Here is a 22,212-nt window from a genome sequence, read left to right as displayed (position 1 = left end):
TACCAGAAAGATCCGCGTGAGAACATATGGTGTGTTTTAAAATGCACCCATAACATTTATTTAAAATACAGGCTCTAAAGCTTGCCAGCAAAGCTTAATCGGAGAAAACCTTTCCTTAGGCTGGAACCTCTCCTATTGTTTCACCCAACGCATTAAGCTTGTATTTATTCGATTTGAGCCCAAACAAAGGGGGATGTTGCACTGAGCGGTGTTCCTAGGCTTCCCCTGCTCCTGCAGGGTCCCAAACCCAAGCTGTTGGGCCAGCGGGTGCTTCTTCTCTCCCAGGTGCTTCTCCTCCCCCATCTGAGTTCCCTCCACCCTGCTCAGCCCCCCAGCCATAAAAGCCCTGCAGCTGCAGGGGGTGGCTCCCCTGGGGTGGTGCTGGTGGCCCTGGAGGAGCAGAGCATCTCCGTGTGTCCTTCCTGCTGCCGTCAAGGAGGATGGATTTCCAGTGGGATGGACGCAGCAGGAGCAGCAGGTGGGCTCTTCCCATCACCTTGTCTCTGCGCAGCCCCATAGCAGAGTCCTGGTGCTCCACAGGTAGCTGGCGCAGACCCTAATGTGAGTGGGGCTGTGCCCCACAGCTCCCATCCCGCAGCAGGAGGGATCGGGGTGCGGTGGCAGGGAGCTTGGGACAGCCCCACAGTGGGGCTGGGGTCCTGGACACATCACGGTGCATAACTGGTGTTTAATGACTGCTGCACCATCTAGAGGAGATGTGGCTACTGGTCCTGGAGCGGAGGCCAAATCCAGCCGAGGCGGATGGGGTGTAGGAAAAGGATGAGCAAAGCAGCCCGGTTACGAGAGAGGTGTGAATCCTTCAGGCAGGCTCGGTGTGAGTGATTTCAGGGCCTCGCTGATGAGCCCAGATGGCCTGTCTTTTGCAGAGAATGGGAATGGGAGGAACAGGAGGCAGAGATGATGGCACTGCCTGCTTCAAGTGTGTGACTGATCTCTTCTGGCTGCAAGGGAGAGGAAAAAATAAATTAAAACTCTCCAGCCTGCAGCCAGGCTGACCGCACACCCCCGAGCACGGAATCAACAGTGCTGAAAGCAATTTCATTGCTCAGCTGGACCCGTATTACTTCTCCCTCTCCGAACAGATGTGCCAGTGACACTCATATGGATTGTGGAGAGGTGAGCGAGTGCCTGGCAGCGCCCTCCTGCCCTGCTGGCAGCACCGATCCTGCTGCTGCTCCGCTCCCCTGCCCACAGGGTGCTGGGGCCGCGCCGCTGCTCAGAGAGGGAGCACGAGGCAGGTTTGTGCAGACACAGCTCCTCCATCAAGATTTGGGCAGCAAAACACCAGGGCTACGGCTGCACGGATGCAGGGAAGGGCTTCTCTGTCCTTCGCAGCACAAGGGATGCAGCAGCTCCGTTCCCACTGTTTGCTTTATTTTTCATTTAATTTTTTTGCCTACCACTCATGCCTCTGCAGATTGCACAAGTCACAAGGCAGCGCTGATCACATCCCAAACACAACCACGGGCGCGTCTCAGCTCTCAGTCTGCCTCGCTTGCTGACACCCGGTTCTTCTCCTCCTCCCACGAGCTCCTCGCAGCCGGCTCCTTCCCGTGGGCCCCGCACGGCTGCGAGCTGCTCCCAGCCCCCGCGCGCCTGCCCCACAGCCTGAGGTGTGCTGCCCCCGCTCCTTCCCACCCGTGCTCGTGGCTTTCCTGAGCCTCGGCCAAGCCGGGGACGGGCAGGGAAGCCTGGCCGAGGGCCACAGACAGCCCCCACCCCGCAGGATGCAGCCAAATGCTTCAGGTGATGGGACTGCATGCATCTCCGTAAGCTCCCCGGGGCAGTGCCGGGTATGGGTGTAGTGTCGCTCCCTCTTCAGGAGCCAAATTTTGGGTAAAGTGCCCTAACCTCATGCTGCTGTCTTACCCTGCCAGCCCCAGGGGTGCAGGATGGGCCGGAGAGGGTTCAGGTTGTTTTCCACAGGGCTCAGACCAAAGCCAGAGGATTCGATGCCAGGACAAGAGGATACTTTAAAAGGGCAGTTTGGTAATGCCATCAGCCCAAACCCCATCCAGGAGCATAAGTTTAATATTGTCCAAAACCATGAGTTTAATATTGTCCAAAAGGACAGGATTTGGTCTCCTCCAGCGTTCCCGAAGCCATTTTGGCACCGTTGCCCCAAAGCCCTTGGCAGTGCTCAGTTAATATTTCTCCATCCCCAACGGTTCTGGGGAACGGAGCGGGGAGTCAGCCCCTGGAGCACCAGGAGGTGACTTTGGCCCACGCTGGGAGCAGGATGAGGACTGGGGGAGGGAAATACTTTGGGGATATTTGCCAAATGCTGCTCCCACCAGTCTGAAATGGCTCCTGGGAGGTGCCCGCACCCCGCAGAGCAGCCGGGAGGTTTTTGCTCCGCCTGGCTGCTTGGCCAAGGGTGGCTGCACTGGTTTGTTGGAGGAGAGCCCAGGTCAAAGAGCTGCGTGGTTTTGCTGTCCCAGCAGGGATTTTTTTTTTTTTTTTTAACCAGTTCGAAAATTCAAAACAGTGGTGACTTTTGCTTTGATCCAAACCTTATTTAATGCAGCATTTTGGCCGCTCAGCCGAGCAGCAGTTGCTCGCAAACCCTTAATCAAAGCCTGCTCGCACGAAACGCGTCTTGCATTTGCGAAGCCGTGGGCGAGCGAGCCCCGCTGCGCACCACAGCCCCGGCCTGTCCCCTCCCCGGCCACCCCAGTGCGACCAGGGTGGTGGCAGAGTCCTGTGGGGGCAGCACGGACTCATCCTGCTCCACGGGGACCTCGAGGGGGAAGGCGATCCCTTTGTGCCGTGCTCCGGTCGGAGGCTTTGAACTCCTGCCAGCAACCCCGTTGTGAATTCGCTGCAAGAGGCTTCAGTTGTTTGCAGCCAAGAGAGTCCGCGAGCGCTAAAAATAGAGAGCACTCCTTGAAGGTGATCCGAAAAGCTTTCCTAAAGGGGAAGATGCCTTTTGAAAAAGCTGGCTTGGAGCTAGCGGGCTGTGAGGGTGCTGCAGCCGGCTCTGCCGGGCATCCGGAGCTCCCGCATGGCTGTCGGTGGAGTCGCATCACAGGTGGAGCTGAACGAAGCTCCTGTTTCTTTCAGTGCTGCAGGACACAAGCTCCTCCAACCTCCCACACAGCCTGCAGGCCGGCTGCCTCCTGACAGCCCCGTCTCTGGGGCTCAGCGCCTCGGCGCTTGCGGCTGCGAGCTTTGGGAGGTGCCAGAAGGGAGCCCTCAAAAGCCCCTGCCCCGTGGTGGAGGAAGTCACCCCGTGGCTCAGGAGGAGGCGCTTTGCTCCCAGATCAGCTCAGGAGGGAGGCACGGCAGGGCACAGCCTCTCCGATGCGACATCGAGCCCGTGCCGTGATCCCAAGGGATGCCTGCGGTGCCTGGGCATTATCCAGGCGCACCCCAGGCTGCCTCCAGCCCCCCAGCGGGTCCCCAGCACTGCCCTGAGGGGGCTGCAGGGATGCTCCTGGGCAGGTCAGAAAGGTGCTGTGCAAATGTGACGCTTAGCAGCGCAGGGACAAGTCTGTGGCCCTGCTGGGACTTCTCACCAGAAGCCAGCAGAGCTGTAACGGGGGAAGCTGGAGAGCACAGGGCGTTTTCTTTTCCTCCCCCGGTCCCCTCAAAGCTCGCAGCAATTGCAGCACAAAGTCAAAGGGGTTTGTTTCCTTTTGAAACGTATCGCGACCGCAGCATCTCGGTTTCATTATGGCTTTTCTTTGCGTGGTGGGGAAAGCAGCAATCCCGCTGTACAGCTTTGATCTTGCCCTTTAAAAAGTCCGTTCTGAAGCTCCCAGACCCCTTTTCATCGCCTTTCACCACGGCTCGCGGCACCTGATGCCCTCATATCCCAGCCCGTGGCCAAAATCAAAGTGTTGCTGTGGGAAACTGCAAAAGGTTCATTAAAAAAGAAAAAAAGGGACTTTGTCTCGGAATGAACCCTCGTGTTCTTCAGTGCTCCCGAGCCCTGAGATGCGGGAAACATGCGAGCTGTCCCGGTCCCATGCATGCATGTTGCTCGATGGCTTGGCACCAGCCTTCAGCACTCAACTCCAACCGCTCGTTCCCAAGAGGATGCTGGATGAGGTGGAAAGGGACCTGTTGTGGCTCCAGCTCTACCTTGGCAGCCCCCAGGGAGCGAGGCACGTGCTGGAGAAGCAGGAGGGTGCCGCTGCAAGCACACAGAGCTGACCTGAGGGCTGCGATGACACAGGAGCTAAAACACAGCCCCCTGCAAACTGCTGGGGCGAGAGCTGCGTGTGCTCAGCCTGCGGCCCCGGGAGGAGCAGCCTGCGGTCCCAGGGGTGGCTGCGACCAGCAGAAAGCCCTGGGTTCCTGCCGCTGAGCACCCACAGCGTGGGTCCTGCTCCGTGGGTGCCGCAGGGGCTTCTCAGGCTCACATCTCCGCTCTGCGAGGGCTGGAGGCAGCCGGTGGCACCGTGACACCAAACGGGCACAAGCGGAGTTGTGACGAGGGCAGGATGCTGCTGGCACTGCCTCCCAGGACAGGCCACCGAGCTCGACAGAAAGGCTTGGGTAAAGGAAACTTGGGAGCCCATATGGCATATTTCCGTGCTTGTAAACAGGAAAAAGGTCTCATTTCACACCTAGGTAGGAATGAGCCGAAACCATTACAAGATTCTAGTTCCAGAATGTAAGGGAGGTGCCATCACTTCACAATTGTACAGCTCTCCACCATATGATAGAGAGTTTATTTGTAAGGGTTTCAGTCAAACTTCTTGGCACCACATTGTACTTCTCGGGTTGTCTCCTCATGCCAGACACCCAGGAGTTACTATGGAAAGGGGTCATCTTCAAAACCAGGCAGTCGTGCACCCTGGAGGCCTTCAGCTGCATTTTAATGGTCAGTAACGAACGGGAAGTTTGCCGGATTTGACTCAAAACCACTAAACACGTTCTGTCACCATGCCTCTGTGCTATACTTTCTACCGGATGTGTTTCACAGAGCCAGCGGGTCTCTATAAAAAAAAAAATAAAATACAAATCTGACATGCAAGGTTGATTTACTACAACGGAGGCTGCTGAGGCAAGACGGAGAGGAGCCTCCTGTGGCTGTGGGAGCTGTGCTGGCTCCTCCGAGAGCTGGACCCCAGCCCTCCACCAGCCCCTGATGCCATTTCCCCGGCAGCATCAGCCCTGCAGCTACGGCTGCTCACTCCGCTCGGAGGGTAAATAGAAATGTTCAATATCCAGCGCCGCTGGCTGGCAGCTTTCACAGGCATCTCTATTCCTTTTTTTTTTTTTTTTTTTTCTTCTAAATTAGATCTTTCTATTATAACTTCAAGGCCTCATGAGTCTCCTTGGCATTTATTAAATAACAACTAAACTCTTCAATTTGCCATGTTACTACACGATGCAGTTGTACTCCATCTGATGCGCCGCCTGCGGTCAGACTGAAGGGGCTGAACCAAGGGGGGGACGCAGGAGTGGGGCCAGCACCACTGCCCTGGGGTGTGCTCACAGCACAATCAAATTCATGCAAGAGGGAAGCAGGTGCTCGAGCCCCACCTGAGCCCTGTTTTGGAGCAGAGAGAAGCCGCCCGCTCAATTTATTTAAAGCCAATGCTTGCACTGCTTTTTTTTTTGCCAAAAGTTTTGGACCTCCTGAAGCTCGGTGGAGCCTCGTGATATGTGGACCCCATATACCAGCTGAGCTCAAGGTTCAGACCATGCTCACTCCACATCCTTTCTCCCACTTTGCTTCCACCAAAAACTTACAGGCCCTGGCAGGATTTCACTTTAATGGATTGGTTTTGCCCCGAAACTCAACGGCACGCTTGGTGAGTTCACAACTGCCACCAGCAGAGGAAAAGGTTTGCAGAACCTGAGGCTATCGATTTCCCCCACATCCTAGACGTGGCTGTGCCCTTGGCTGGCATCGGATGTGACTCACATCCCAGCGGAACAGCAGCTCAGCAATGCCTGGTGTTCGAACACCGCTCCACGCGAGGACTGTAATTGGCCTTGAAGCCACAGGTTTCCCGACAACAGGAACATCTGCGAGGTGAGTCCTTTCATTCTTACTATTTTGTTTTTAATCTTGTCCTTTTTCGTTCTGGAGGGAAAAAAAAAAAAAAAAGGCATCACCTGAACTCTGTTTTCAGCCTTGATAACCCACAGCAGCTTTCGCCTCTAATGTGTCCGGAGCCACCTATAATGAGAGCCTGTTCCTACCCCCTGCAATAAGCTGCAAATGGGATGAGCAGATCCTGAGGTCAGGGAAGATGTTTCATTTCGAAAACATGAACGTTTCCCTGCCATCCCAGCCGTCCTAACAAGGGGTCCAATTAGCGCTGGTGACTTTGTCATCCATCCACCAGGGACGTGTGGATGGGGACCACTGCTCTCATTTCCACAAAGATCATGGATCAGGAAGACAAATCATCCCTAATGGGACCTCGGGGAGAGGCTCCGTTTTTATTTCAAGTGAAAGGATGCACATGGAGGCCAACTTGTTCTGCAGGGCCATAAAATGCCACCGCCGCCAGTGACAGCAGTGCTCTCCAGCAGCAGCCAGCCTCCCTCCCCTCCGAGCAACTGCATGTGCACAAGCACATTTATCAGGCTTCTGGCCATAGCTTTGACTTTAATTTTATTTTTAAAGTGCATTCACATGCAAATTGACTTGGCCTGGGAGGATACATGAATACAAGAGCCCTTTCTTTCCTTTGGAGTGGCATTAGGAGGAACATGGTGAAAAGAGCAAAGTTTCCTCACCTCCGGGCTGCAATTCTGCAGCTAAGGAAAAGCATGTTCATTGTTTTATTCTGCACACAGATGCTGGCTGTGCTGTTTTCAGCAGTTTCGTTCAAGCGAGCCATTTCAGAATATAAAAGCTTATTGCATATCCAGGGGAAAAAAAAAAAAAAAAAAACCCAGCTGTTTTATTTATTGTAAGAGCAGGAGATAAATTAAGCTGAGTCTATGTGTATGACAGTTTGAAACATGGTCCTGTCCCATGTCCTGAATAAAAGTGGGATCAGACCTGGTCTGGTAGGTAAGGGACTCCTGGGGGGAAAAAAAAAAAAAAAAAAGATTAGAATGTGAGATTGGAGTCTAGGAAAGAGCTCAATTCCTTCTGCCTCAGGCTGAAAATCTGCATGCTCCCCAGAAGAAGCACCTTCAGGGTGAAAGCAGATAGAAAACCTTCCACAGCACGTGGCATACGCCAGCCCCACATCTTGCGATGTATTGCTGAAGATTGAGCACAAAAACATCAAAAAAGCCTTGCAGCAAAGAACTGCAGCACCCAGCACCTACCCTGCACCTGTGCCAGGGACAGGGCAGGCTCAATCTGGGAGCAACACCAGCTCCAGCAACACCTTCTCTTTCTGCAAGGACAGAATGGATTCACCTTGGAGCTGAGCTAAACTCTCGCTGATGTGTAACACCACATCAGGAAACTGTCCCCTAACTCTGAGTTAAACTTCTCCTGAGTTGCGGGGCTGCGATGTGCTGTCAAAGCTGCAGCAGAAGTGGCAGCGTCAGCCACTGTGCTCATGCAAAGAGCCTGGAGCTTTGAATGGAGAGGGACACGGAAAATGATTGTGTGATACACCTATGAAAGGCAACGGGCCCTGACATCTGCCACCCTGACATCTGCCACGTCCTTGTGTATTGGGAATAATTCCTCTTACTGCAGAGGAGCCCAGCGGGATGGGAGCACAGTGTCTAGTCTGCACGGCCACAAGCTGCCACCCCACTTCGTCCTGGGACCCTTTGTACCTGCTGTTCCCCACTGCTGTTCGCTTGATGTTTCATCACCTGAGCATTTTCCCTGTGATTTCAGTAACACCCAGCCAAAAGATGCCAGTTTCACCTGTACTATCAAAGGTATTCAAGCACCATGACTATAAAACGCACTGGCAAAATGAAAACAGGCAGCGCCTGGGGTTAAGGTGCCGATTTTATTATTTAACAGAAAGCAAGAATGGAAGGGCTTGTGAAGATGTAGAAACCAAGAGCTATGAGTGATCCTGCAGTTTTTAGTGAAGGAGCAGGTTGAAATGGGTGTCCCACAGGGGAGGATTCTGGTGCTTTGGGATCCGTAATGCCATCGGCAGGGACGTGGCTCTGCAGGGAGGGAACAGTCATGGGTGGGTCAGGACGGCCGTAACCCCAGAAAGCACAGGGGTTTTCCAGTGGGTAACCTGTACTTGTAGCGGAAAGTTTCTGGAAAGAAAATAAACAAATAAAACAGGCTTTGGCTCTTATAACTGGCTTGAGCATTGCATCCCAAACTTTAGGTTTGGGACAGCAAGTGGCATGCTTTGCTGATGTTTTCAGCCTTTCCTCCCTCTGTCAGCTCCCTTCGCGCCCCGAAGGAAGCGCTGCGAGTTCTCCTCGTCCTGCGGGCAGCGCTTTGCAGCCCGTGGGGACACACACCCCACACGCGTGTTTTCATCCCCGGGGGCCCCACCACGCGTGTTTTCAGCTCACTGGACGAGGCACGAGGCCCACACCTCGCCCTGACCCCACCGCGGTGCTTCAGCAGGCCCCGGCCCCACCGGGACCGGCCGCCTCCTTCTCCTCCTCCTCCTCCCCCCCCGCAGCAGACCCATGACGAGGGCTCCAGCCTCCTTCCTGCCGGCCCGGCCGTGCCTCCCTTTGTGCCCCGGCGGCGGGGCCGACCCGACCCGGTGCTGCCCGGCCCGCTCCCCCCCAGGTCCCCGCCGTCCCCTCAGCGAGCACCGGCGCCCTCCGAGGGCCCGGTCCGGCCGCCCCCGCCTCCCCGGCGGAGCCCTGCGGCGCATGCCTCCCTCTCCCCGGGGGCAGGGAAGGAAGCGCCGCCCGCCCCTGCACCAAGCGCGGCGGGCAGCGGCCGCTCGGAGCTCGGCAACGGGGCGCAACGGAGCGGCCGCGAGCGGCCCGGGGAAGCCGCCGGGACGCCGCTGCCTGTCCCCCCGCCCCGTCCCCCGTCCCCGCCTCGGTCACCCCCGCGGCGGCAGCAGGTGAGGGCCGGGGGTCGGGCGGAGGAGGAGGAGAAGGAGGAGGAGGCGGCGGGGCCGAAGCCGAGGCCGAGCCCGGCTGAGGGCGGCGGAAGGCGGGAAGGGGGAGCCATGGCGGCGCCGCTCGGCCCGGCCTGACGCGGGCACGGGGAGGGAGGGAGGGAGGGGGCGCCCCGCGCAGGCGGCCCCGCTGGCCCCGGGGGGTGGCCGGTGGTGTCCCCTGGCTGCTAACGGGGGGCCCCCCAGCCCCGGTGGGTGCCCTCGCGGTGTGGGGCTTCTTCACGGCTTCTTCATGTCCCCTCGTGTTCTTCTGGGGGTGGCCGGAGTGGGGGGTGGCTCCTCACGCCCTCCCCTGGGTGCCCCCCCCGGTGGGTGTCGCGGTGGGTGGGTGTCCCCTCGTGTCCCCTCACGCCCTCAGTGGGTATCCCTGTGTGTCCCCTCACGCACAGCCTTCGGGATGTCCCCTCACGCCGTCTGTGGGTGCCCCCCAGCTGGGTGTCCCCTCACACAGCAGCCCCCATGGGTGTCCCGGTGGGTGGGTCCCCCGTCATGTCCCCCACGCCCTCGGTGGGTGTCCCTGTGTGTCCCCTCACGCACAGCCTCTGGGACATCCCCTCACACCCTCCGTGGGTGTCCCTCAAAGCCACCTCACAGTGGGCAGGACCCCCCCCACGACCCCCAGTTGTCCCCTCTGTGGGTGCAGAGCCCCCCAGGAGGCGGCGGGCGCTGGGCTGGTGACAGGCCTGCCGCCATCTCCTCGCGGGCCCCTTGCACCGCCCTTCCCCTTCTCCTGCCCCCAGAGGGGAAACTGAGGCACGGAGTTGGGGGACACGGAGAAATTATGAGGGATGTGACGCCTTGGCTGGGGGGGCTTTGGGCAGCCTGGGCTGGTGGGGTCATGCCAAGGCAGGGGGTGGCACTGGGTGGGCTCCGAGGGCTGTCCCAGCCCAAACCAGGCTGCGATTCCATGAATTGTGCCTGAGAGAGGGTTTTCACCTGGGTGAGGAAGGAGCAGCAACGTTGTCCCCATCAGCCATGGCTGGAGAGCAGCAAAGTTGCCCCCATCGGCCGTGGCTGGGGTTCAGCATCCCTTCCTAGCCCCAAGCATCACGGTGTGCGTTACCTGTAGCCACAATAACCATCGTGTTTTCTCTCCAAAGGCGGTCATGTTTCGGCAGTAGAGGTGGTAAATAAATACAGGTGCTATTAACGCGCGTCCCTTTGATTTACCAGTGCGCAGTTGACTCTCAGCAGCTGCCACTAGGGTGTTGGCCATGGCCCCAAGGGGTGGTGTGAAAGTTAATCTCGATGCTGTGTAATGTTTGTAGTGCCACAGCCGTCCGAGTGTGGGATAATGAAGACGTTTGCCCCTTCTCTGGAAACTGTGGAAGTAGGTTAATAGGAAATAGGCTTTTTAAAAAAAAAAAAAAAAATTATGAAGCTGGAATCTTAAGTATGTTAATTGCATTTCTTCAGGATAATTAGGTATTCTAATTTCTGTCTGTCTGAATCTTTGCTGCTTATTAGAAGGAAAACCGTCTTTAATTTATCGTTGCCCCAGTGGATGTGTTGGAGACTGTTTTAGAAAACTTGTGTTCATTCACGTTTTTCTAAAAGTTTCAGTTGTGACCTGCATCACAGCAGGCTTCTCAGCTGCTTCTGTGAGACGCTTCCCAGGGTAGCTCGTGGCTTTGTATGTGAAAGGCTGGGAGGGCTTGGATTTCATTGGCGAGTGTAGAGCAGAAGTAAATCTAAACTATCTTCAGTTGACTGAAAAGGTGGAATTTAAACAGCGTGTCATGTTGCTCCAAGTACCAGCCATCAAGCAAGGATGTTCTTGATCACTACACTTAAATTTTTAATTCTGCAAGACTGATGTTTTGAAACTAATTAATACTGAGGAATAGAAAACCAGCAACGGATGTGCAGAGCCAAAGGTTTGGGTTAAAATGCGTTAAGATGCTAAGATGTTCTTCTGCAGAGAATCAGCGAGTGGAAAGGCAAAACATTATCAGCTGTGTTTTCAGAGCTAACCACCCTGTGGACATTGTGTAAGGCACGTTCAGGGTGACTCTGCCTCGGTCAATAAGATTTCAAGAATATTGTAGTCTCCCAACAAGATGGCAATAAAACTGATCCCTGAGCACAGGTCCCAGAATACTTTTGACACAAGCATTTGTCACGTTGTACTACAATCGGTGTTGGAGCGCTGTGCTCTTTTTTAAAGTGATAAAGCGTTGTCATCCCTGCTTGTCTGTTATCTTTTTCTCAGTAGCAAATACATTTATAAGTTTTAAGGAGTTATGACCATAGTCATTCTTTAAAATATTAGTTTAAATATTAAGAATGATAGTTTAAAATATTATTAAATATTATTTAATCTAATAAATTCTCTAAAATATTTATTGCAACTGATTGATTTGAAACCAAAGCTGGAGAATAATGGACAAAAGTAAAGCTGGAGAGAATTCGGAGGTAAAAGCACGTCTCTAGGCTGGTAGAGTGCGGTGCCACGTTGCCATTGGAACTTGCTGAGTTTGCAGGGGAGACGGTGTATCGGGCTTGTAGAAGAGCCCTACTGCGGTATTTTATTTTAATGGGGACTGCTGTATGTCTTGTGCCAGCCGGGTATTGTTTTCATCCCACCAAACGATGCTGCAGGTGAAACCTTCTGTGCCTGGGGGACCACGTGGAAGTTCTGCTTGGGGTGTCAGTCGTTCTGTCGACGATTTTTTTCACTGTCCCACAAAACAGGCCTTGCGCTGTTTGGGGTTTATAATATAATACTGCTCTCGCAAATTCCTGAAGATTTGTGTTTACCAAAAAGTTTTATCCTGCAGTGAGGTCAGAATGGTTTCTCTCTCGGGGTTATTGCGGTATAGCATGTTTCAGGAAGAAGTAGGTTCCCTTTCTTTCTCCTCGAGCTGCCCAAGTTCCTCTGCTGTATGTGTTTAATACCCAGCCAGAACTAATAAAAGCTGTCCTGGGTTTAGAGTTTCTACTACCGAGTATTATTACGTATCTAACTCCTGAAAAGTTCCAAGTAATAAAATATTTTCTTCTTTTTTATCGTAGGATGGAAGAGAGACCAGTCTGAAAAACGCCTCCTTCGTGGACTTTGCTGTTGCCTGCTAGAATGTTCCTTATGAATGCTTCTCCCTTGGTAGCTCTTCAGACACAATGGGAGTCCTTTGGGCCGGCAAGGAATTGTAGATACCCTGTTTGCTTCTCCGAATCCGAAGGGAACGTCACTAGAACCTCTGTAAGCGCAAAAGTTCAGATGATCATAAACAGCCTGCAAAGTCAAGAGTCTCCCCTGGGTATGAACAATGAGTATGATTGTATTATGCAGAAGAAACAAAAGGGAGAAAAGGGCACCGGTAATAGGGTCGCATCCAGCACCACGTTGCTGCGAAAGCATCCTAAATATACCGAGCGTGGTTGTCCTGCTGGTTCAGACGACGCTGAAGTGGAAGTGAATGTGGGATTTGAGACTCTCTTGCTTGATTCTGATAGTGACGACTCTGTTGACCGAGGTATAGAAGAAGCCATTCAAGAGTACTTGAAAGCAAAAAGCAAAAGTGACCAGTCGTTACAGAGGAATGCAGAGTGCTCTGAAAATATAAGCAGAGACAAAAGGTTTAAGAGACAATTCTCCCAGAACAAAATGTCTAGTGACCTGCTACCTGTGAAATTTAAAGCAGAGATGCTCTCTGAAGAGTACCTTTCTGACCAGCTGGGGCTTGGTAAAAGGCTACAGCCTGCTTCCCCTCAAAGCATCAGCAGTGATGATTCCTTTGAACAAAGCATACAAGCTGAAATAGTGCAGTTCTTGAATGAGAAAAAGCAGCAAGAAATCAGCAAGTGTGTAATCGGGGAGGATAAAAAAGATTCCCAGGTGAGGTCTGTCCTAAAAAGCAACAAACAACCGACAAACAAAACAAGTTGTGGTGCTATGAAGCAAGATTGTAACGCGCTCCTCTTGAGACACCATCCCAAGCTACGGAAAACCAGCACGCAGTCCAAGTGTCTGAAGGCTAAAATCCAGGAAGAGCCCGGTGATTTCAACCAAGTGAACCGAGCGTATCTAGAAATGGCCACTGCCAGCCAGCCCTGGCTAATGCAGCAAAATAAAGAAAGCGGAGCTAATTACTGGGAAACTAGGGGAGCGCTTCTGAACGAGAGCGTGCACGCCTCTGACTCGAGTAGCGATGATGGTATTGAAGAAGCCATTCAGCTTTACCAGCTAGAGAAGATCAGGAAGGAGGCAGGTCACCCAACAGGCTCTGTCCTTTTGCAAAGGGAACAATTTGACGCAAAGGGGATAGCCGACATTTCTGCAAGCCTGACAATTAGCTCAACAAAAAGTGCCTCACCAGAACTCCATAAAAACCCTATCAGCAACAAAAGGAAAGAGATTAATTCGAAGTCGACAGAACTAGAAAGCACCAGCAATGAATTTAACAAGCTGTTTAAACCACTGAAAAAAGCCAGACACTTTGTACCTCCGGAAAACAAGATTGCTGCTTGTGAGCTCACGCTGCAGGCCTCTTGCAGGGCAGACACATCTGCAGAACTCATGTGTGCGGAAGCTATCCTTGATATTTCCAAAACAATCATGCCATCCCAAATGGGAAGTGACAACAGATCCCTCGCTACGGACTCCTTCTTTTCTCCCCAGCTTCTCTCATCCTCCCATTGTGAAAGTGACAACAGCCTCGTGGACAGCGATGATAGCATAGAGCAAGAAATCAGGGCTTTTTTGGCTCTGAAAGCTCAGTCGGAAAGCCTCGTAACAAAGCCTCCCAGCCTGTCACACTCGATCCAGATGCCTTTGCCATCTGATCAAAACAGCCTTACTGGTACTCTTGAGCCTTCTCTTCCCAAAACACTGAAGCTATCACTGAGTCGTAAAAGGAGACTTAAAAGGGAAGGCAGAATAGTGAAACAAGATGCATCAAAAGCACCTGAACAGCTGGGGACGGGATTTTTCCAGCCAGATACCTATTCAAAATCTCCTCTGCTCCACGGGGGGTGTGCCCCGAGCAGCCCTGAAGAACTCTGTGATGCTCGGAGGCTCGACAGCAAGGAGACTACCCAGCAGCAGCTGATCTCTTCTGAGCTGTGCGGATCTGCTGACAAATACGTGGCCCTAGATTCTGTAAATCCTTTTTTGCAGGTTCGGAGTGGTGCGAGAAAGCTTATGAAAAATACCATCCAAACTCAAGAGAGAGACGGTTCAGCTGATGAGAGCAGTTCTCTGGATAGTGATGAGGACCTTGATAGTGCCATCAAGGACCTTCTACGGTCTAAAAGAAAATTAAAGAAGAAGTCTAAGGAGCAGAAATCTCAGTGCAAGAAGAGAGTTAGGTTTACCGAGACAGACGCTCAGCTGCTGGATGAATTTAGTAGCCTCCAACAAAATGAGTGGAAATGTAAAAATCCTGTGCTACTGAAAAGTTGCCTGTCAAAATCTAGAAAAGCTGTGAAAGAGAATGCAATCAGAAATCCTCCAGACAACATAAATGTCAAACTTTCAAATGAAAGGCCAGAAGCCGTTAAGAACTTAGAGTCTGATTTACAGCTTAAAAAAGGATATAAACCCGAACCAATTTCAAACCAGAATAACCTGCGGGTAGCTAAGAATAAAAAATGTACTTTCACAGCTGCATCCGACGCTGATGATAGCAGTTCAGTGGATAGCGACGACAGCATTGAACAAGAAATTAGGAAATTTTTGGCAGAAAAAGCTAAAGACTCTGCAAGCAATTCAGAGATGCAGAAAGATGATGCAGCTCTAGACCTATTGAGGGTGACCAAACAAACTGCTAATAAAGGAAAAGCAAAGCAACAGCCAGTTGAAAATGAGGTTGGCCTCTCGCTGGGTCAGAGTAAAAAGACTAAGGTGTCCCAGCAAGCCAACGAGTCGAAGAACTCTCAGAGAACGGAAGGGAAAAGTGCAATGTTACTTGACAGTGAGAAAGCTGCTCCCTCGGCGGAGAATATTTATTTTCATACTACTGGTCAGTCAAAAGCTAAACAAGGAATGGGGGGGGTTAAAGGTGGTGCTGCTGGTGAGTTATCTGGAAACGCAACAGGTAAAAAGGACATCCCTAAAACAGAGCCTGTGCGGAAAACACTTCCAGCTAAAAACAGCAAAAATGAAGGTTGCAAAGTACGAAAAGTAGCTAATGCGAAATCTCGATCTAAAAGGAAGAACACCTTTCACTTAAAAATTTCGAGTAAATTTATCGCGGGTCTCAAGTACGCTCGGGAAAGGAAGAAATCCATGCTTTTGATGAAAAAGCAAAAAGCAGAGCAGGCGCTCAGCCAGAGCAGTGCATTAGGAACGGAGGTAGATTCCCAGGATACGGACGTACTTAAGCAGGGAAGAGAAGCCTCCCAGCCAAAAGGTGAATTTAGCGGGGAGAATAAGGCAGCAATAAAAGAATCCAGTTCTTCTCAGAAGCTCGCTGTGGAAGCATCAGGTCCCCATGTAGCAGAAAGCTGTGAAAGACTGGAGGCTGCTCCTTTGTGTATCACAGGGGAAGCTGAGGGTTGCCAAAAGGCTGCCACTGCAGGAGACCACTCAGATTCACATTTGAGTCTCCCCTCGCAGGAACAGAGCGTGGCAGCAGTAACAGCAGATAAGGCTTGCAGAGGAACATCCAAAGCTGAGAACACAGAGATACGTATGAAGGAAGGAGATATCCACAAAGACAGCTGGGCAGGTTTGAAGTTAGGTCCCCCTCTCCCACAACACGGTGTGGCAGCAGTAAAAGCTGATAAAGTTAGTGGAGAGACGTGTCAGGAGAGTATACGTGGGTGCAGTAATGGAGAGAATAACCAGCAGGACAGCGTGTCAGACCCAAGTTCAGGTTGCCCGCTGCGGGAACTAACTGTAACAACAGTAACAGCGGATAAAACTAGTGGAGGAGCATGCGTGGGTAACAGTGTGCACGCGTGCGTTAAGAAGGAAGAAGTTCTCCACCAGGACAGTGACAGGCAGGAAGAAATTCAGGTATCCAGATCCAGTTTGGAAGGAAAGCTGCCTGCCCTGCAGAATAGGAAAGCTGATTGTGAACTGGACCAAGGGCAGGAAGTTCTAGACAAAAACTGTGCAAAATTTACTGACGTACCCACAGGGGACTGCCCAGATTCCCTCTTGAAAGTAAAGGTTTCAGATATGTAAGTACTTTTTTTTTTCCCCCACAATAACAGTATTTTTAGAAAATAACTGTCGTTATAATTATCTTGATTAAAACTTGAGACATGAAAGGAGAGATGGTGGGAGAGGCTGATATATGTATATCATATACACACTAATGTGAAAAAGGCATCTATTTAACAGGGATATCACGGATAAACATACTTAGGTTTTGTAGAATTTTGTAAATTATTTAAAGCGCTCTAAGGAAATATTTTTTATAATGATTTTTAGGGCTTACATGACTACAGGATGCTGTAGTTACTGTAGATAAGATGATGCTGGCTGATCATGCTTTAAATTATGAGGCCTCTAATCATATATTAAAAGGAAACCTGTTTGCGCGCAGAACATACTTGGCAATCTGTTGAGAGATCCTAGGAAAACACAGCGTTTAATACGAGTGCTGTGCGTCGGAAGCAGACTATCTGCCATTTGTTTACATTCGAGTTGCCTTAGGACAATCCTTTGTAGTGGTTTTACGCGCGGGTCTCAGCTCTCCCACCCCGAGGACTGTTGGGTGAGCTCGCTGAGCAGAATTCCGGCGGCAGCGGCGCAGCTGTGGGTGCGGAGATCCATCCGTGAAGGTCCAAACGCAGATCCAGGTAAACAAAGTGGGTCAGTCTGTCCACACGGCCTGTGTAAAGGCGATCTCAGCAGCCGCTGAAAGTCCCTTTCGAATGCTGAAAACCTCCTGCTAGCAGGTGATTCAAAGCACAATTGAAGTTGAAAGAAAGTGAAGGAGCATGTCTACTTAGACAACACGATTTCTGTGGATTTCACTACTTACGTACTCGTGGGCCTGCAAGGCTGAAACCATTTCCTCGTTGCTCTCGAGTCCAGTTCTGATGCCCTGCAGTTACCCAGAGATGGGGTTTGATTTTTCCGAATGACTTTCTTCGATCGAGTGCCCTTACTTTCCTTTTTCAAAAGTGGTTTCTAAAATGTTACGTTTCTGTGAACTTTTCTCATTTACAATTTTTGTGCAATAGAGCAAAGCTAGGTTTGCCGTAGGAAGTTCCTAACGTAAACGCCAAGGATATTTTCAGCACTGTTCTTTCATACTGATAGAGCTCTCTCTGCCTCTCTTTCCAGCACCCGGAATAAAGCAATTTTTCACTACTGTCTTTTTATTTGTACTGACTTTAAATGACATTGAAGTAGTGCGTTCATATCACAATAAAAGTGTCCCCACACCGGTGTCACTGAAAAATCCGAAAGGGGTGGATTTAAGCTGTTGGCTGGTTCTTTCATTTTCGTTTGTGTGTAGTGAAGTCCTTTGAGTAGTCCGTTCTTGCATCTTGTCCTGTGAATTGATTCAATATTCTCTTTATCCAGTCTTCTGCAGAACTTCTCTCAGCCAAACTACCATTTAGCGTCACTTGGTTTCTTAATCACTTCAGCAGTCTTCCTGGAGGCTGGCCTTAACGTCGCAAAACGGAGCAAAAGCAGTCAAGAATGGATCCAGTATCGCTTAGTATCCCCAAATGTGATTGCATTCGCAGAATATTGGCAAAGTGCAGCGTAGCGTAGAGTAGAAAAAGTAACCGTGGCTTGTAGAGAAATAAAGAACATCCTTTGTGTGGTTATACTGTTGTGCAGTTACATTTTAAACACGTCTGTAGTGGTCACTTGACATTTCTTACTGTCTGGCCACCTTTTTGTAGTCCTTGGGCTGGTTGGTTGGCTTAAGAGATCAGTATGCTAGGTCATTTCATTTTTGTGGTAGGATACCTTGGGAAAGTGTTTTTTACTTAGCTCACGTGCCTGCACTAAGTCTACGCGGGCATGTATTTTTGTCTGCCTTGAGTCGGTTGCAGGATTTAGGCCTTTTGTTTGGAATAGGTAAATAGGCTGGTATTTTAAAATAGAAGTTTTCAGAGTACCTTGCTTTAAAAGGATTAAACTGTGCTTAATAGAGATGATGGAAGCACTATGTACTGTTTGTATGAAATAAGCTGAATGTTTCTCCTCAAAATTTTCAGTAAATCACCATTTAAGATTTAAAAGGTGTCTTGTGCCCCTGTCAATGTGTCTGTGTGCTCAGTACTACTCGTGAACTGATTCACTTCCAGTTAAGATGCAATTCCGATTACCTTGTGCTTTAAATAAAAGCTAATTTCAAGCGGCACTTTTTTAAAATTGATAAACTTGATTTGTATATAGGAAATGGTGTACATTGATAAGTTTATAATGTTTAATAAACGGGGTTCTGACCATGGACCGTGAAACCAGAGTGCTCCTATGGTTTGTTCTCATCATCAGTAGCGAGTGGTGTTTTTGTGTCACAGCTTTTCCCTCCTGTCCAAAGACGCAATTAACTTCTGCCGGTAACACTTCTGAGTGAAGGATGTCTCCTGCAAAGTCGGTCACGGCATTTGCGTCAGCTGAGCCTGGGAACAGCATCTCACTTCATCTGCTGCTCTCGCTTCTTGCATCCTGCTGTCCTCAGCCACCAGCAACCCGAGACTGTAATCCCCTGTGACAATAGCTTGTGCTTTCCTCGGGACTGAGGCAGAATCCACATCCTAAAATATGCGACTCTCTAAGGGAACGTTCTTAAAAAAGGTAGAAGGAGAATTTACAAAATATATAGGTGTAAAAAAAAAAAGTGCATATTCTTGGAGGTGAGAAGGGTGCTTGCAATCCTAGCAAAACCCGAAGCAGTTTTGTTTCCTGGCACTTACGGTCAAGAAGTGGAGTCCCTCTGTGCTTGCCGCGCTCCGTTAGCAGCACGAGGGGTTCCTCCCTCCCTCGGAGGCATTGCTCAGCAGGTGAGACCTGTGCCTCAGGTGGAAAGCACTCCGCGTGGGACTGCGTGGCATCCTCATAGCACAGCTGCAGCCTCCAGAATTTGAACGAGATCCTTTTCTGCCATAGCAGCGAGTCCAGGAGCCCCTGATGGCGTGGGGAGAGGATGAGCGTGCTTTCATGCTCCCCCGAGGGACGTTGCAACACCCAGCCCTGGAGTTCTCCCGGGAGGCAGCGAGACTGAGCTCCTCTGCGGGCTGGGAGGGAAAAAATCGCACGGGGCTGAGTCTCCACAGATGCGGTACTGAAATGGGTGAGGGTATTTTTTTCCTTCCTACTGATACCGATGATAAGAGGCAGCCAACTGCAGAGCGGGCAGAGGCTGTGTGCCCCCCGACCCTTTCTTGGCATCCCCAGTGACAGCTGCAAGGCACTGGTTGAGTGCCCAGAACGAACCTCCTCCTCCCGTGATTTCGGCCCTCCCAGGGAATTAATTTCGTCCTCTCTCTATGGCAGCATGCACATGGAGCCACGAACTCAGCTCTAATCAAGAAAGTAAAGAAGTTAACTTTTTAAATGACTGCTGTTTTTGTTTTTTTAATGCATAATTATTTTTTCATTCAAAGCATGAATCTCATTTGGCTGTTTAGTTACCAAACTGCTTATTGTGGCTACTGGTAACTTACAGCACCCCGACTGCAATACCGGAGTTCTCAGATAAACCTGTGCTCGTTCAGGACTTTGAAAACGAGTACACTGTTTTATTTTTATCACAGCAACTATATTTTTCTGTGCTCCAGGAAAAGCAATCTTCAAGGATCCTCAGGGGACCACGAGGACTACCTTCATTTTTTATAAGCAGTTCTTTGCTGCTATTTTAGGAACGTGTAGCTGCTTTTTTAAAAGGCAGAAACAGACCACCTCTGCCACCATTTCCTTTTGTTAGTGTCTGTGTTGGTTGGCTGAAGTTTTTCAGACCTCTGAGAACTGCAGTTTGCCCTGGTTTGACGGCGCAGCCTCAGGTGATTCTAGCTGCAAATTTGGAAACCTTGTTTTCGAAATAAAAAGTAGAAAGAGCCTTTCAGGTAAATTCTCTGTGGTAAAATGCGTCACTGTCATCTTTAGAATGGTATTTTCCATTTGTACAGGTATTGCTAAAAAAAAAAATATAAGTGTATTGGGCCTCTGAACACCTGAACAGGTCAGTATATCTTAAGCCCACAAAAGCAGGGAAATGTGAGAAAGTAAAAACAGGGAAAGTACACCTTTGACCTAAGTAAGGTGAACAAACATAAGTGCTTAAGCGAGGATACAGCAGAATCCAGAGAAATAGAGCATGCAGAAGGGATGAGGAGCTGCAAACTTGTGCAGCCTTGAGCAAACCCACGTGCAGAGGCACATCTCGGGGCTGGCTGCAGCTGAAGCCTGCATAGTGCTCCCTTCTCAGCTGACCTCGCAGGAAGTGAATGGGGTAGCTTTAACCCCCCACGTTTCGGGATACAGATTATATGAGGGTGATGCAAGGTACGCAGTGTGCAGAACTGGTTTCAGTTCAGGAACAAAAAGGGGAGTAATTAAGGCAAGGAAGAAAAGAGGTGGGTGTTTGCAGATCAGCTATGGAAAGAGGTAGAAAACAGGCGACAAAAGCCACTATATTTATATTTCAAGAGGTAGTTTCATCCGTAAATTATTCCACCTGCAGAAAAATCTGTGGATAAAAATATGTGTAAAATTGTCACAACTGTTTGTATTAATTCTGCCCTTCATTTTTCATTTCAGGAGAAGAAAGGGAAGTTATGAGAAACCCAAGGCATTGTCTAGAGTCTAACAGAGGAATAGCAGTGAGTGCTAGAGGGTTGCTTATTTATTTTCATGTGTTAAATGTTAAAAATGTTAACTTCTCAGGCCCATTTCTATGTTCAGTATGTTTACTTGTTCAAATCTGTTGGTGTTTTTTCAGCTATTGTCTTTGAGATACCCAAATTAATTGCAGTGTACGACTGGGATTGTTTGGTAGCCTTGACTGAAATCTTGCTGGTGGATTCTTTGAATCTTTGAATGTTTAAAAAAAAAAAAAAAGAGTACAGGCTTGGTGACGTGCTGTTAGGTTTTGAACTTCATGTTCTTAGACTTCTAATTTTTATTTAGTCACTTTAACTACACAAATAGTTTACCTTACCTTTACCTTACAAATATGTTCATCATCTTGTCATGCTTCCTAAACAGTTTATAAGACTATACAAAAATGATACAAATGTTTATAACAAATGAAGACTATCTTTGCTGTGGTACCAGCACATATGATACTGGTTTTATTTTTTTGGCTATCAGCTGGAATAGTACTATGCTTCTTTTTTATATATACTATCATTATGTTTAACCGGTAAGGTCAGAGATTCTCATCCATAAAGAGGCTAGTTTCTCTTCAGAAGTAGTTTTTAAGTAAAATATGATACGGTGTTCCTGTCAGTGCAGGTACTGGATAAATGATGCAGTTTCTCTGTCTGTGTAACTACGGTTGTTGCAAGAAAACTTAGGAAAGTGTTTTTTTTTTTTTCTCTGGATTAGTTGTCTTTTTCTCAATAATTTCTTAAGGCGTTGTAGTTTTGACAGATAAGAAAGATGAACATGCTGTCTGCGAGAAACCATTGAACATCCAAAGGCTTAATACATACCTCTGGAAAACATGCATTTTGGTTATTCATTAAATAGTACAGAAATGGTTTTTAAAAAATCTTATTTATTAATGATATATATGAGCCCAGAGTTTAAAGGATTAAAGAGTTTATTAAAGAATTAATTTAAAGAGTTAAAGGGAAAAGGTTAAGGGAATGTATTTTTTGTAATGTATGTCATTCTACTATTTATAAGTATATGCTGCCTATAAATTAAATAGAATGTTTCATGAGCTATTTAAATGTCATTTAATCACATTCAGTATTTATAAACTAAGGTATTATTTCTAGTAAAATTCATTCCATAAGTTAGTGATTTCCATCTCGCACCAAAGTTGCTGCATGTGTTTTTCCTACCGAACTACTCAATTCAGTTTTGATAACATGGATTTAACTTTCTTTTCGCCCACAGCTAAATCTGTGGCCTTAACTAGTTAGGAGTCCTATTTAAAAAAATACATACAAGAGTTTGGAGTTGGGGGGATCATTTCTAGAAATGTACTGCTACCTTTAACCTGTTAATTTTGTAGCTACTTTGTCATGTTGTAATAGCAAGCCTTACGTTACTAAGCTTTTATTCCTATGTTCTGGAGAAAAAAATCTCATTAAATTCTATCTTATG

At 49.4% G+C, this 22,212-nt stretch overlaps 1 protein-coding gene across 3 annotated transcripts; it reads left to right on the top strand.

Annotated features, from left to right (window-relative positions):
* Positions 1 to 5,845: 5,845 nt before the first annotated feature.
* PPP1R26 (protein phosphatase 1 regulatory subunit 26) lies at positions 5,846 to 21,959 on the top strand. Of its 3 annotated transcripts, none has more exons than XM_066980486.1 (3): positions 5,846 to 6,013; positions 12,033 to 16,145; positions 20,695 to 21,959. In XM_066980486.1, the coding sequence occupies exons 2-3, from the start codon at positions 12,094 to 12,096 to the stop codon at positions 20,741 to 20,743; spliced, it is 4,101 nt and encodes a 1,366-aa protein (XP_066836587.1). In that variant the 5' UTR covers positions 5,846 to 6,013; positions 12,033 to 12,093; the 3' UTR covers positions 20,744 to 21,959. The 3 variants fall into 3 exon arrangements, with proteins under 3 accessions (XP_066836587.1, XP_047911645.1, XP_013044274.2); XM_048055688.2 differs by lacking the exon at positions 5,846 to 6,013 and adding an exon at positions 7,847 to 8,960; XM_013188820.3 differs by lacking the exon at positions 5,846 to 6,013 and adding an exon at positions 9,947 to 10,347.
* Positions 21,960 to 22,212: the final 253 nt, after the last annotated feature.

This window comes from Anser cygnoides, chromosome 20 (genome assembly GCF_040182565.1).
Source record: "Anser cygnoides isolate HZ-2024a breed goose chromosome 20, Taihu_goose_T2T_genome, whole genome shotgun sequence".
Lineage (NCBI taxonomy): Eukaryota > Metazoa > Chordata > Aves > Anseriformes > Anatidae > Anser > Anser cygnoides.
The sequence above is the reverse complement of the archived record's forward strand: the minus strand, read 5'-3'. Positions and strand labels throughout refer to the sequence as shown.

Excerpts from the sequence above, each read along its gene's own strand:
- PPP1R26 (XM_066980486.1), top strand. The coding sequence starts at position 12,094 with ATGTTCCTTATGAATGCTTCTCCCTTGGTAGCTCTTCAGACACAATGG. Across the intron at positions 16,146-20,694 it reads AAAGTAAAGGTTTCAGATAT|GAGAAGAAAGGGAAGTTATG; the intron begins GTAAGTACTTTT and ends TTTTCATTTCAG.